Source organism: Trachemys scripta, chromosome 10, assembly GCF_013100865.1.
Source record: "Trachemys scripta elegans isolate TJP31775 chromosome 10, CAS_Tse_1.0, whole genome shotgun sequence".
NCBI classification, from domain to species: Eukaryota; Metazoa; Chordata; order Testudines; family Emydidae; genus Trachemys; species Trachemys scripta.
Window position 1 is genome coordinate 63,450,770 of NC_048307.1, and position 13,532 is coordinate 63,464,301.

At 41.8% G+C, this 13,532-nt stretch overlaps 1 protein-coding gene across 1 annotated transcript in view; it reads left to right on the forward strand.

Annotated features, from left to right (window-relative positions):
- The window catches only part of LOC117883809 (tropomodulin-2), a 68,682-nt gene that overhangs the window by 23,130 nt on the left and 32,020 nt on the right, over positions 1-13,532 (forward strand). Inside the window, exons 2-3 of the mRNA XM_034783584.1 lie at positions 2,861-3,068; positions 7,067-7,223. Coding sequence (XP_034639475.1) covers positions 2,943-3,068; positions 7,067-7,223 — 283 coding nt within the window. The 5' untranslated portion in view covers positions 2,861-2,942. The remainder of the gene's footprint in view (positions 1-2,860; positions 3,069-7,066; positions 7,224-13,532) is intronic.

The window sequence follows — 13,532 nt, forward strand, 5'->3', positions numbered from 1 at the left end:
TATCAATATTTCTGTACAGATCATTACTTTTTTATGTCTTAATGGGCCAAAATTGCAAAAATTGAAACTCCTGAAGTCTCTGCACCTTTGTGCGTCTATATTTGTATGTGCACAAACTACAGTTGGGCACACAAATTGTGACATGCCTAAATATGCATTCACACACACAAATGTCTGTTTTGTACATGCATTCATAGTAACCGTGCACACACAAAAATCATTGTGCAAATTCTCATGTAAAATTGCACAAAGACCACAGGGTTCATCTTTATAAATCTGATGAGTAAATGTCAGTTGCCTGACCATAATTTTTGAATTTTGTGCATTCAAGAATCTCAGCTGTAATCTGCACAGCTAGTATATAGATCAATTTGGGACGCAATAAGTTCTAATAGGTACAGCAGGGACCTGGGAGCCTGGATTATGTTTTGGACTCTGCCACTAACTGCTTCATGCATCATACATTACTGCTGCTCTGAGGAGCAAGATCACTCCCTCTTCAGCTTTTATGCAGTATTGCGAGCCATGCTGCCAGTGCTAGAAAGAAGGGAATGAACAGAGGCAGGGAGCCACCACCTACAGATCATAGGAGAATTATCTTATTAGTTGTGGACACATGATAATAAATGACCTATTTTTTGTTATTGATCTGCTGGGCAACAACTGAAAATTGACAACAGTCGAGTTTTAAAAACACGAGGTTCATGAAATGTTAAGGACTTACTGTGTTTGTCCCCACAGTCTGAATGTTTAGAGGTGCACATGCAGTTAAATTATTTGGAAATGATGTTTTAAATTAAAATTAGCAATTTCTCTCAGTGGGATTTCTTGTTTTTCTGAAAAGTGTCACCATTTGTAATGCAGATAGCAGAGAAGACTAAAATAGACTGAAACCAGTGTGCCAGAAAGCTGCTTACATTACCATGAGGAGATGTGAACTGTTTCTTAAAACCTGTCAGGAACTCAGGCAGAATGGGATGGGAAAGGTCCTAGACAGAAACTCTACAATGAAGCTGAGAATAGCTTTAGGGATAATATTGCTTCCCTTATTCCAGTGTTTCCCAGACTCGGGATGCCGCTTGTGTAGGGAAAGCCCCTGGCGGGCTGGGCCGGTTTGTTTACCTGCCGCGTCTGCAGGTCTGGCCGATCGCGACACCTAGTGGCCGTGGTTCGCTGCTCTAGGCCAATGGGAGTTGCTGGAAGCGGCGGTCAGTACGTCCCTCGGCCCGCGCTGCTTCCAGCAGCTCCCATTGGCCTGGAGCAGTGAACCACGGCCAGTGGGAGCTGCGATTGGCCGAACCTGAGGACGCGGCAGGTAAACAGGTTGGCCCGGCCCGCCAGGGGCTTTCCCTAAACAAGTGGCGTCCCAAGTTTGGGAAATACTGCCTTATTCTAACAAAGTTTCTTGTTTAGTGTTAGAAGAAAGTGAGTTTTTACCATTGTCACATGACACTCACCATATTTTCCCTTTAGCCAGGAGAACAAAGCAGATGCTTCTCTGTAGAAGCCACATAAAACAAATTCATCTCCCAGGCGAAGGATAATCTTGGTTCTCGATTATGTGATGCCCAAAGCTTCCCTTTGATGCTGCACATACATAGCTCCTGAGCTGCAGAAAGGATGTTCTAAATCAGTGGTTCCCAAACTGGGGTTCGTGAACCCCTGGGGTTTCACAAAAGGTTACAGGGGGTTCTCGGGAAAAAAATTCCCTAATGGCAGACAGAGCTGTCCCTAGGGATCCTGGGCAGCACAGAGCCAGCAGCACAGAGCCCCTGGACTTCCAAGAGCTAAGCAGATCAAAGCAAGCGTATCTATTACACTGAGGAGATTTAAACTTCAAGACTCCTTATAAGAAATGGAAAGGGAGGTGGATATTTTTTGCTGTTTTTAAAATTAAATAGGCAGCTAGTGGTGTTTTTAAAATTATTATGAAGAACAAGTTTAAGCTTTGTTGTAACGTGCGTTGTTTGCCTGGACTGCTCAGGACCTGAATGCTTGTGTAGGAGGAACTCTTTGAGTTGGCTTCTTAAATACCTTCATGCTGTTTCACATCTGATACTCCTTGATGAAACATAGGAGCCTTGTCTTATAACAGGCTTATTAAAGGTGGTACAAGCTACGAAAGTGAGATCTTGGAAGAGTGTTGCTGTTTTCATAATATAATAAAAATACTGTAATGATAAATAATTAATAATAAATAGTGTGTAATAAGCATGTCATAAAAACAAATTTTATATTTCCAAGATCACTGCTTTTATAATTTGTACTCAGGTAAAGGAGAAAATCCCTGGAAATATTCATTTTTAGGAGGGGGTTCGCAAGACACGACATTTTAGTGAAAGGGGTTCACAGGTTGTTAAAGTTTGGGAACCACTGTCCGAAATTAATTCCTGTTGCTAGGATACTTGCTGCATAGGTCGGTATGGTACTGTCCCCACTCTTAGGCTACATTTGGAGCTAGGAGTGTGATTCCCAGCTCAAGTAGACATATTTGCACTCTCTCATCAAGCTAGTGTGCTAAAAACAGTAGTGTAGCTGTGGTAGCCCAGGTAGTGGTGAATGACTGCGTGGGCTAGCCATCCAGAGTACAAGCCCGCCCAGACCCCATAGGTACGTACTCCCGGGTACCCCGCAGCTACACTACTATATTTAGCATGCTAGTTTGGTGAGAGCTAGCGTGAATGTTTGCTTGAACTGGAAACATACCCTTAGCTTCAAGTGTAGATGTAGCCTGACACTGCAAAGCCAGAGAAAATGTTTCCTTTTTTAAATTAATCCATAAACAAAATACGAATGTGACCCCCTGAGCTATAGGTGTCTAGTATAAAAGGAGACACTGACAACCGCTTATTGTTAACAGTGAGTGGAACACCAAGAAGATTGCCTCCTGAATGGTTGAAATTTCTCAGGAAAGCATTGAGTGACGCCGTGCTGCAGGAGCCATGTCGCTGCCATTCCGAAAGGAGTTAGAAAAATATAAGAATATCAATGAAGATGAAATTCTCAGCAAACTATCAGAGGAAGAGCTGAAACAATTGGAACATGTTCTTGATGACCTTGACCCTGAGGTAGGTAATGGGACAGAAACGGGACTGATGTTTCAAAATGAAGTAAAAGAGACTGAGGCTTACTTGTATTCAAGGCACATAGAGGTGATCACATGTTCTAAAGGATAAGGCACTAGACTAGGAACTCTCAGACCTTGGCTCTGTTCCCTGCTCTGCCACTGATGTTCTGTCTGACATTGAGCAAGTCTTTGTGCTACCCCTTCTCTATTTAGGCAGTAAGTTCTTCAGGACAGAGATTCTCTTACTATGTGTTTGTACAGTGCCTAGCCTAATGTGGCTTTAGTTTGGTTGCGGCTTCTAGGCACATCTATAATCAAATCATCATCATCTGTTTGTGAACATCACATTCTTTTGAACTTCTGAAATATATTGACTCTGTATTTTCAACTTACAAATTTTTTTAAGTGGGGAAAATTTGCTTTGCCAAGACTTAACTGAGCCAAACACTAGTCATCTCCACTCAATTATACATCAGCCATATCTCTAGAGCTCTACATTAAGAAAATATGGTAGTGTTGCAGACTTGCAAATGGCATGCACAGTATGCTTAGAAACCTGTGACCTGGAGAAAAGATTACCTTTCACTTTAAGAAAGATGGGGCTGAGGTCACTGATATGACTGTTGCTGGGAAGCTTGCACTGTGGGTGCTTGCATAATATCAAAGCTTTCATTGACCTAGGAATTTAACTATCAGTTTGCTAGTTTTCACCAAAAGAAAATACTAGTTCCAAATGTTGAACAAGATAGAATGGAATGGAACTGGAAAGTACTTTCAAGGACACTACAAATTATTCAGAGACATTCCATACTGCTAGCATTCCAGTCAACCCAGCTCCCTGGCCAGTAGAAATGATTTTATTTCCTAAACTAGCAGACCAATTCTGGTTCACACTGGAGGGAAAATAAGGATGAAAAAAAAAGGTTAATCATTTCAAGTTTCTTAGCACTCTATGTGAAGATTAGCCAGTAATGGCAATGACCAACCATATTTTCCAGTAAGTACTTTCTGTACACTCAATTTATTTATTGAATATTAGACTCTTATAGTCATCTGTACTGGGATAAAAGGAGGGGGGGATGGAGAAAGAAGAGTGGAAATAGAAAAGAAAAAAAAAAGAGGGGAGAATTGGAAAGAGAAAGAGACACCAAGAAGAGTAGGTAAAGTTAGAAAGGGAGGGAGGTTAACTCTTTCCTCTACCCTTCACCTGTCCTGTTTATTTCAACTGTCAGCTTTTCAGGTCAGAGACTGTACTAATCTATGTGTACCAAGTTTGCACAATGGGTCTCAGTTGGTCCCTTAGCACTTCTGTAAAAAATACAGTTAATAAGGGGTAGGAGATATTTGTCTGAGAGTACTTGAGAATGTAATTTTAAAAGTTACATCTAGTCAATACATTGCTGCACATTATTTGCCACTGAAGAATATTATGTAAAGAAATGGCTCCACTTAAAAAAAAAAAAGTACCCTATAGTGGAGTTTAAATTCAGAACATTATACAAACATGGCATCACTCTCTCTAAAGTTTGTGAGTAAAGGAATAGCCAGCACAGAATTGCCAAGAACAAATCATGCCAAACCAACCTAATTTCCTTCTTTGACAGGATTACTGGCCTAGTGGATAGAGGGGTAACAATAGATGTGATATATCTTGATTTCAGTCAGGCCTTTGATGCAGTCCCACATGATATTCTTATAAGCAAACAAGGGAAATACAGTCTATGTGAAATTACTATAAGGTGAGTGTACAAATGGCTGAAAGACTGTACTCAAAGAGTAGTTATCAATGGTTCACTGTCAAACTGGGATGGTGTATCTAGTGGGGTCCTGCAGTGGTCAGTCCTGGATCTGGTACTATTCAATATTTTCATAAATACTTGGATAATGGAGTGGAGCGTATGCCTCTATAAAAAATTTGTAGATGACACCAATCTGAGAGTGATTACAAACACACTGGGGGACAGGAAAAGAATTCAGAACGACCATGACAAATTAGAGAGCTGGCCTGAAATCAACATGACGAAATTCAATAAAGGCAATTAGGAAGGAAAAATCAAAAGGCACAACTACAAAATGGGGAATAACTGGCTAGATCAGGGGCGGGCAAACTTTTTGGCCTGAGGGACACATTGGGTTTCTGAAATTGTATGGCGGGCCGGTTAGGGAAGGCTGTGCCTCCCCAAACAGCCAGACGTGGCCCAACCTGTGCCCCCTATCTGACCCCCACCCCCGCTTCTTGCTCCCTGAAGGCCCCCCCCAAGACTCCTGCCCCATCCAACTTCCCCGTTCCCTGACAGCCCCCCCGAGACCCCTGCCCCATCCACGCCCCCCTGCTCCCTGTTCCCTAACTTCTCCCAGACCCCCCCGCCCCTGACTACTCCCCGCCACCCCATCCAACCCCTCCTCTCATTCCTGACTGCCCCCCCCGGAATCCCTGCCCCATCCAACCACCCCTTCTCCCTGTCCCCTGACTGCTCCTGGAACCCCTGCCCCTGACTGCCCCCCGCCAACCCATCCAAACCCCCTCTCCTTCCTGACTGCCCCCCCGGGATCCCTGCACCCATTCAACCCCCCTGTTCCCCACCTTCTGACCGCGCTAACCCCTATCCACACCCCCACCCCCTGATCACCACCCCAAACTGCCCTGCCCTCTATCCAACCCGCCCTACTCCCTGCCCCCTTACCGTGCTGCCTGGAGCACTGGCAGCTGGCGGCGCTACAGGCGCGCCTCCCAGAGCACCAGGACAGGCAGCCGCACCACCCGGCTGGAGTCAGCCACACCACCATGAAGCACAGAGCACCAGGTCAGGCCGGGCTCTGCAGCTGCGCTGTCCCAGGAACTCACAGCCCCACCGCCCAGAGCATTGCACCGGCAGTTGGGCAAGCGGAGGCTGCAGGGGAGGAGGAACTGCGGGGGAGAGGCCGGGGGCTAGCCTCCCCGGCCAGGAGCCGGGCAGGACGGTCCTGCAGGCCGGATGTGGCCCGCGGGCCGTAGTTTGCCCACCTCTGGGCTAGATGGTACTGCTAAAAAGGATCCAGGGTTATAGTGGATCACAAATTGAATATGAGTCAACCGTGTGATGCAGTTGTGAAAAAAGCTAATATCATTCTGAGGTGTATTAACAGGAGTGTTGTATGGTAGGACATGAGAGGTAATTGTTCCACTTTACTTGGCACTGGTGAGGCCTCTGCTGGAGTTCTGTGTCCAGTTCTGGGTGCCTCACTTCAGAAAAGAAAAGATATGGATGGCTTGGCAAAAGGTCCAGAGGAGAGCAACAAAAATGATAAAAGATTTAGAAAACTTGACATATGAGGAAAGGTTAAAAAAAACAGGGCATGTTTAGTCCTGAGAAAAGAAGACTGAGTTATAATTATAAGAATTATAAGTTTTCAAATATGTAAAGGGCCGTTATAAAGAGGACAGTAATCAACTGTTCTCTATGTCCACTGAAGATAAGACAAAAAGTAATGGGCTTGATCTGCAGGAAGGGAGTGTGACGGGTTGGATCACAGAAACCCCCTTGGGAGCTGCCACCCAATGTGCAAAGACTANTTATAAGCACCCCCTCCCCATAAAGCCTTATGGGGTACACTGTCACAGGGAGATTTAGGTTAGATATTAGGAAAAACTTTCTAACTATAAGGATAGTTAAACTCTGGAATAGGCATCCCAGGGGAGTTGTGGAGTCTCCAGCACTGGAGGTTTTTAAGAGCAGGTTGGACAAACACCTGTCCGGGATGGTCTAAGTTTAGTTGGTCCTGCCTCAGCGCAGTAGTCTGGACTTGATGGCTTCTCGAGATCCCTTCCGGCCCTACATTTTTGTGATTCCCTGATTCTATGAAATGCTACATACCCAAAGCTTCCTCATCAGGGGCCAGTTTCTCAGCTAGTGTAAATCGGCATAACTCAAATGATGTCAGTGCAGCTATGACTTCTTGAGGTCCCTCCCAGACCAACATTTTTATGATTCTGTATCTGCATCTCATATATTTTGGTAGAATGCACTTCTGCCGGCGGGCTTCCGACAAAAAGACCAGACCAGTAAAGCTGCCACAGGCCCTTTCGACAGAGATCGACTCCTTTCATACTTGGAGAAGCAAGCACTGGAACACAAAGACAGGGAAGACTTTGTGCCCTTTACAGGGGAGAAGAAAGGTAATGGTTCACCCTCACCAATGCCTGCACTAAGGTGGTATTTGAACATATTAATTACCAGCTGTGGGGCCTCTCAGGGAAATTAACCAGGGGGAGGTGGATGGAGGCCAAATCATAGGCTTTAAATTTAGAGCCAAAAATACTTTTTAAAGCAAACCTAATAAAACGCTAGTTTTATCTGTGGTCTAGTGTCCTGCCCACAAGACCAGGAGCCAACAGCTCTGGATTTCTAATCCCAGTTCTTATAGCAACTCCCTCTGTGGGCTTGGGGAAGAAGGTGCCAGTCCAGCCAAGTACTGGGCACTGTGCCCCCAATTCAGCAAACCACTGAAGCACTCCCATTGACTTCACCGGGTCTAGTCGTGCTCACAGTTAAGCATGTGCTAGAATACTATTATGGATCAGACCCTTAAATAGACACTGTCTACTCAAATATCACACTCCTTTCTGAATAATTGTTACCGGCTATTGCTATAAGTAACACCTAAGATCACTGTAAAGGAAAGAGATTAAAGCAAACAATTATTTTTCCAGTTGCTTTCTTTGTACATTTGACAGCACTATTCACACATTCAGTTTCATCATTCCTCCTATTTTTATAGGGGTTTGCCATATAACCACAGAGGAGAGAAAAATATTTTAAAACATAGGAAAAAGTGATTGTAAAACCCCAAACATTGGCAAGGTGACTTAGGCAGGAGTGGCAACTACTTTTAATTCACTCCTTAAACAGCTGACTAGATTTCAAGTACACTGTGTCCCTTTAACATCACTGCCTCATTTTCCTCATCTGTACATTGAAAATAATATTAACACTTGCCTAAGGCCTCCTATCAGCAAGGTACTTAAGCATGTGCCTAACTCTGAGCATGTGAGTAGTTCCATTTATTTCAAAGCAGCATGCTTAAAGTTAGGCATATGCTTAAATACCTGGCCAACTCAATGACTAAATGATTAACAACCTACTCTGACCCGCAAGAAAGTAAATGGCAAAATTATTGATTTTAATGGGACCAAGATTGGGCTCTAATTACTGTTTACAAAAGTGCTTGGAAGATATAAAGTGCTTAGGGTGACCAGATGTCCCGATTTTATAGGGACAGTCCTGATATTCGGGGCTTCGTCTTATATAGGTGCCTATTACCCCCACCCCCTGTTCCGATTTTTCACACTTGCTGTCTGGTCACCCTAAAAGTGCTATTTGTATGCTAAGTGTTGTTACTATTACTACATTTCATTTTCCTCCTTTTAAAAAAAAAAAGACATCATAAAAAAATCTTTTCAAAGAGCGATGACACCTACCTCTCTCTAACTGAAGCATTATTTTAGATCATTGCACATTGTCGTCCCTATTTTCTTCCCCAGCACCTTATCCGGTTTTTAATTTTAATGACATAAGGCCTGATCCTAAGCTCATTGAAGTCAATGGGATACTTACCATTTATTTCAGTAGGTCAGAATTGGGCACATATTGTTTAGAAAGGAAAAACCAGTCTATCTGAGCAGGGATTTATTACTAACCCCACCTCTTGTGTGACCTCTTATGCAGAATCAGTTAATATCATGTTAAACAGTTACAGATTTCCTTTCTACTATTGATTCTTCTTATGAGGCCTGTGCATGGATTTAAAAAAACAGAAACAAAAAAAAACTTGATCTGATTTTTAAACAATTATAAATCGTATTTTTAATTTAAATATATTTTTCTTTTAAAAAATAATCCTATTTAAAATTTAATTTGAAATTATGGCAACCTATGTTAAGCTATACATTTACCAAAATCTACTAAAATTATTTAAATTAAATAAAAATAATATTAAGCAGTAAATGCTAGCTGCTAAAATTTTAAAGCAAGTCAAATTATTGAACTGGAGGAAGTCACTGACTAAGCACTTGGAACTAGAGTTTGCTGAAGTGCTAAACCAGAGCTTTTGACACTAGTAGCCTCTTCTGTAGAGGTGCAGAGAGAATATTTACTTCATTTCAGGTTATTCAGCAAGTTCATGGCAATAACTAGCTCAAAGTTGAGAAACAGATTGGGAGTTAAAAAAGCAGGAAAGCTTATTTTCCTCATCCAATCTATAAATTAAAACTAGGTATGAAAGGACAAGATCTACTAGTTCTAAAATCTTGAAGGATATGGTGAATAGAAACAATCAGTTCAATTCACTAACGACAGATGATACTTCCTTTATTTAATAAAGCAGTTAGTTTTAAATACAAAATGTATTTTGATAAACTTTTTTCTAATGTATCCAGCACATTTAAGGTAGTATTATTTAACTAATAAAATAATTTTAAAATGCTGTTTTTGTGTATTTTTAACTGAATTCCAATTTACATCCATCTAAAGTTTGACACAAATCACAAGTAAAAAATCATCTATTAAACAATATATAATTCATAATTTTCTAACATAAAAAGTGTAAAAAATTAAGAATCTGAATAAATGTGTTAAGCTATATAGTTGCTTAAATAAATGTATGTAGATACTGCATATCATTCTGGTTAGCAAAAAGAAGTACTAAATTCAGTTTAAAGGCTACATATAGTTACAAATTAATATATTTTAATCAATGAGAATCAATCTTTCTTTAGGAAAGTTACTAAAAGGTACAAATGCAAAACATGATTAAAATTGATACTTTAAATCAAGTTTCCTGCTTGCTGATTTGAATCATGATTTAAATTGGTGATTTAAATCACTCTACTTTAAATGAATCCACTCTGGGAATGTGCATATTAGACTCATAGACTTTAAGGTCAGAAGGGACCATTATGATCTTCTAGTCTGACTTCCTGCACAATGCAGGCCACAGAATCTCACCCACCCATTCCTGTAACAACCCCCTGACCTATGTCTGAGCTACTGAAATCCTCAAATTGTGGTTTAAAGGCTTCAAGGTGCAGAGAATCCTCCAGCAAGTGACCTGTGCCCCACGCTGTAGAGGAAGGCGAAAAACCCCCAGGGTCTCTGCCTATCTGCCCTGGAGGAAAATTGCTTCCCGACCCCAGATATGGCGATCAGCTAAACCCTGAGCATGTGGGCAAGACTCACCAGCCAGACACCCAGGAAAGAATTCTTTGTAGTAACTCAGATCCCACCTTATCTAGTGTCCCATCACAGGCCATTGGGCATATTTACCACTAATAGTCAAAGATCAATTAATTGCCAAAATTAGGCTATCCCATCATGCCATCCCTTCCATAAACTTATCAAGCTTAGTCTTGAAGCCAGATATATCTTTTGCCTCCACTGCTCTGTCACAGTCATGTCTGATTTTTAATGATTAGTTAGTGTTAGAGGTACGATTTGTTTCTTTTTTGTCCTGTCTACATTAGCGAATTTGAACTTCCGCTGCTTGGATCCCCTAGCAGACCTGCCACACACAATACACAAAATTGCTACCCATGAGGCGCAGGATTTCACACCACCCTCGGGATTGCACTTGCTCTGTGTAAGGCTAATCATTGTGTTGTCCACCACTGTGTCACTCTGCAATGTGATATTGGGTAGTTTTTCATCTTTAGGTTTTCTTTGTATACTCTTAAAAACACACAATTCTTCAACATGTCCTGGTTGTATTAACCCTGATTATTAATCTACAGCTTCTGTGATTTAGTAACATCACTGTTCCACAAACCACAAATAACTGTACTTCTCACCTATCCCTCAGCACAGAATCAGCTCAGCCTCCCTTGCACCCAAAACTGCTGTTATCTTAGTTATTTAGTGGAAAGTAAGTACATCACAAATGCCGATTCAGGGGGTTATTAGAATATAGTTATACCAGTGTTTTTATGCTAAAGCAATTATTCCCTTGATTTCTCTTGTGTGCGTCCCTCATTTGGGCTCTTTGTCCCAGATTAAGTCCCCAGTGTGAGCCTTAGCAGATTAAAACATATGAAAAGAAACCTCATGGCCACTGCATTATGTAACTATTTGGCAATTATCTAAACAGGGAACTCTGCTCTACTCTCATAGAAGTTGGTGGCCAAATCCCTTGAAAATATCTGTGCCTTCCTTTATTAAGACGGACTATATTCCTATATTATTTTAAGATTTATCTATCTAACTAGATCAATAATGACAATTATGTCCCATTCAGCACCATAGCATCCGAGAACTTGGTGGTTTGTCCACCAATTTGTGTGCTGGCTTTAGTGCATGACTTCAGGAAAGAATCTGCCTACTTTAAGCCTGGCATTCCCTCATGCTGGGACTGCTGGAGCCTGTGTGTGCTGTCATCTGACTGAAGTGCATGTCTTAACAGGAGCATTCCATAGAGGTTGTTTTCACACACACAAAATCCTGGCTACACTGAAGTCAGTGGCTAAACTCTCATTGACTTCAATGAGGCCAGAATTTCGTCCTGTGTTCGCTGCCTTATTTTGTTGTCCTCCTTCCCTCTCTGCTACATATAGGGTGAGATACGGCACGTTGTAATTTGAATCCAATAAAATGTTAGTGAGACACCCATCTACCGCATAAACAAGCACTGTGGGCTTTCTACAAACTGTAAAATGAGTCTTCTAATGTGATGCTAATCAAATCTGATGAATGTTGCGTAAGGACCAGGAGCAAGTAGGGCTGGCTGTTGATCTTAGCACCAGCGTTCCTAGTCTCAGACTTATTTAGCTTGGCAAAACTCATTGAATAAGTAACTATGGCATGATTGTTTTGAAAGATTAATGGCTAGATTCTCAGTTACATTAGGGGCTTATCTACATTGGGAAATTGACTAGAATAGCTATTGCTGTAAACTATTCTGAATGGCTGTTCCAGGATAGCTTCCCAGGGGGACACTCTATTCTGGAATAAAAGTCACAAGCCCTAAGGCCCCTTTAAACTCTACTGCCAACATAAAGGGGCTGGAAAGTGGGTGTGCATATAATTTAGACCCACTTTCTGGCCCCTTTACACTGCTGGAGCAGTATAAAGAGGCATTAGTGAAAATGAGAATCAGGCCCTACAATTTCATCTTAATTTTAAGGTTACCCTGTTAATTAAAAATTAAGATCTTGGGTCTCCGGTCCTGGAAATTTAGAAACGGAAAGCACAGAAGCCAATATGCCATCCAGCACAATTCCCCTTTGAGGGATGTCTGTATGTCAGTGGGATTCAAGTGCATCAAGCTTTGTTTAAGGTTTTGTCACTATTTTGCACTTTGCTATTTGTCTTCCACTAGGAAATATATTCTTTCAAGATTAACCTTTGGAGGAAGCATTCCACTTGCTAAGTGACATTTCTACATGTTGCTGTGGGCGTTATGCAAAGCTTACCCTGCCATGGAAGGTCTGTGGCAAGTTGAAAAGAAAAAGGAGATGTATTTTAAAATCCAGCTCCTCCCCCTTCTCCTCGAAGAGTTTGTGGTCCATCATTTTTCCTTATCCAGTGTTTCTGCCTTCTTTTGTTAGCTTTTCATCAGGGAGTTCTTGACAAAGACGCATCCAGCATCAACCAGATGGCTGAAAGATGAAATTTAGTTGCCTGCATTGGTTATTATATGTTTAACACTGCCATAAGGTTTAGATTATGCTATACAACAAGCCAAAACAAATTCCAAAGCTAATGGGGAGACATTCAGAGGAGTCAGAACACAGGAAGTATTAAACACTAGCTCAAAGGGGACTTAAGGGTATGGAGAGTTGCCTTGTAGCTTATTGTAATCATGTTATGTGGGACTTGCAGTATTTGGCAAAAACAACACAGCATATGGCTTGCATTATAGTTTTGGGCTTCTGCCATAGGTTAGCTTGTTAACTTGCTACATTAATTGCTTTAAGGGACTAAAGGTTCAATCCTGTAAAAAGTTGAGTGTTCTGCACCCAGTTCAGCAAAGCACTTAAGCATGTGCTTAATGTTAAGCATGTGAGTAATCTCATTGATTTGAATGGGATTGCTCATGTGCATAAAGTTAAGCGCATGCTTAAGTGCTTTACTGGATAAGGGTCCAATTATTCAGCACCTTTGAGGATTGCACCCTAGATGGCCAAGAATTCAGTTGCCACAGAGACCACATCTCTGCATATGCCCCATGATAGCAGTTATTGTCCAAATGGTATTGGTTGTCTGTCCCCAGATTTGAGCCTAAAGAGTGTAGAAAATGGGCATTGCTTTTGTAGGTTCCTCATTTTTGGAATTTGCTCCCACTTGCAGGCTGCCAAAGCAGAGGTTTGGTGACTTTCAAGAGCTGATGTGAAACACACCTTTTTAGTCTGGCCATCTCAGTAGCAGGGGGTTCATTATTGTTGAGCAGCAGTGAGATGGTGGGAGATATATCTGATTTTTGTAGCCACAGGGAATGG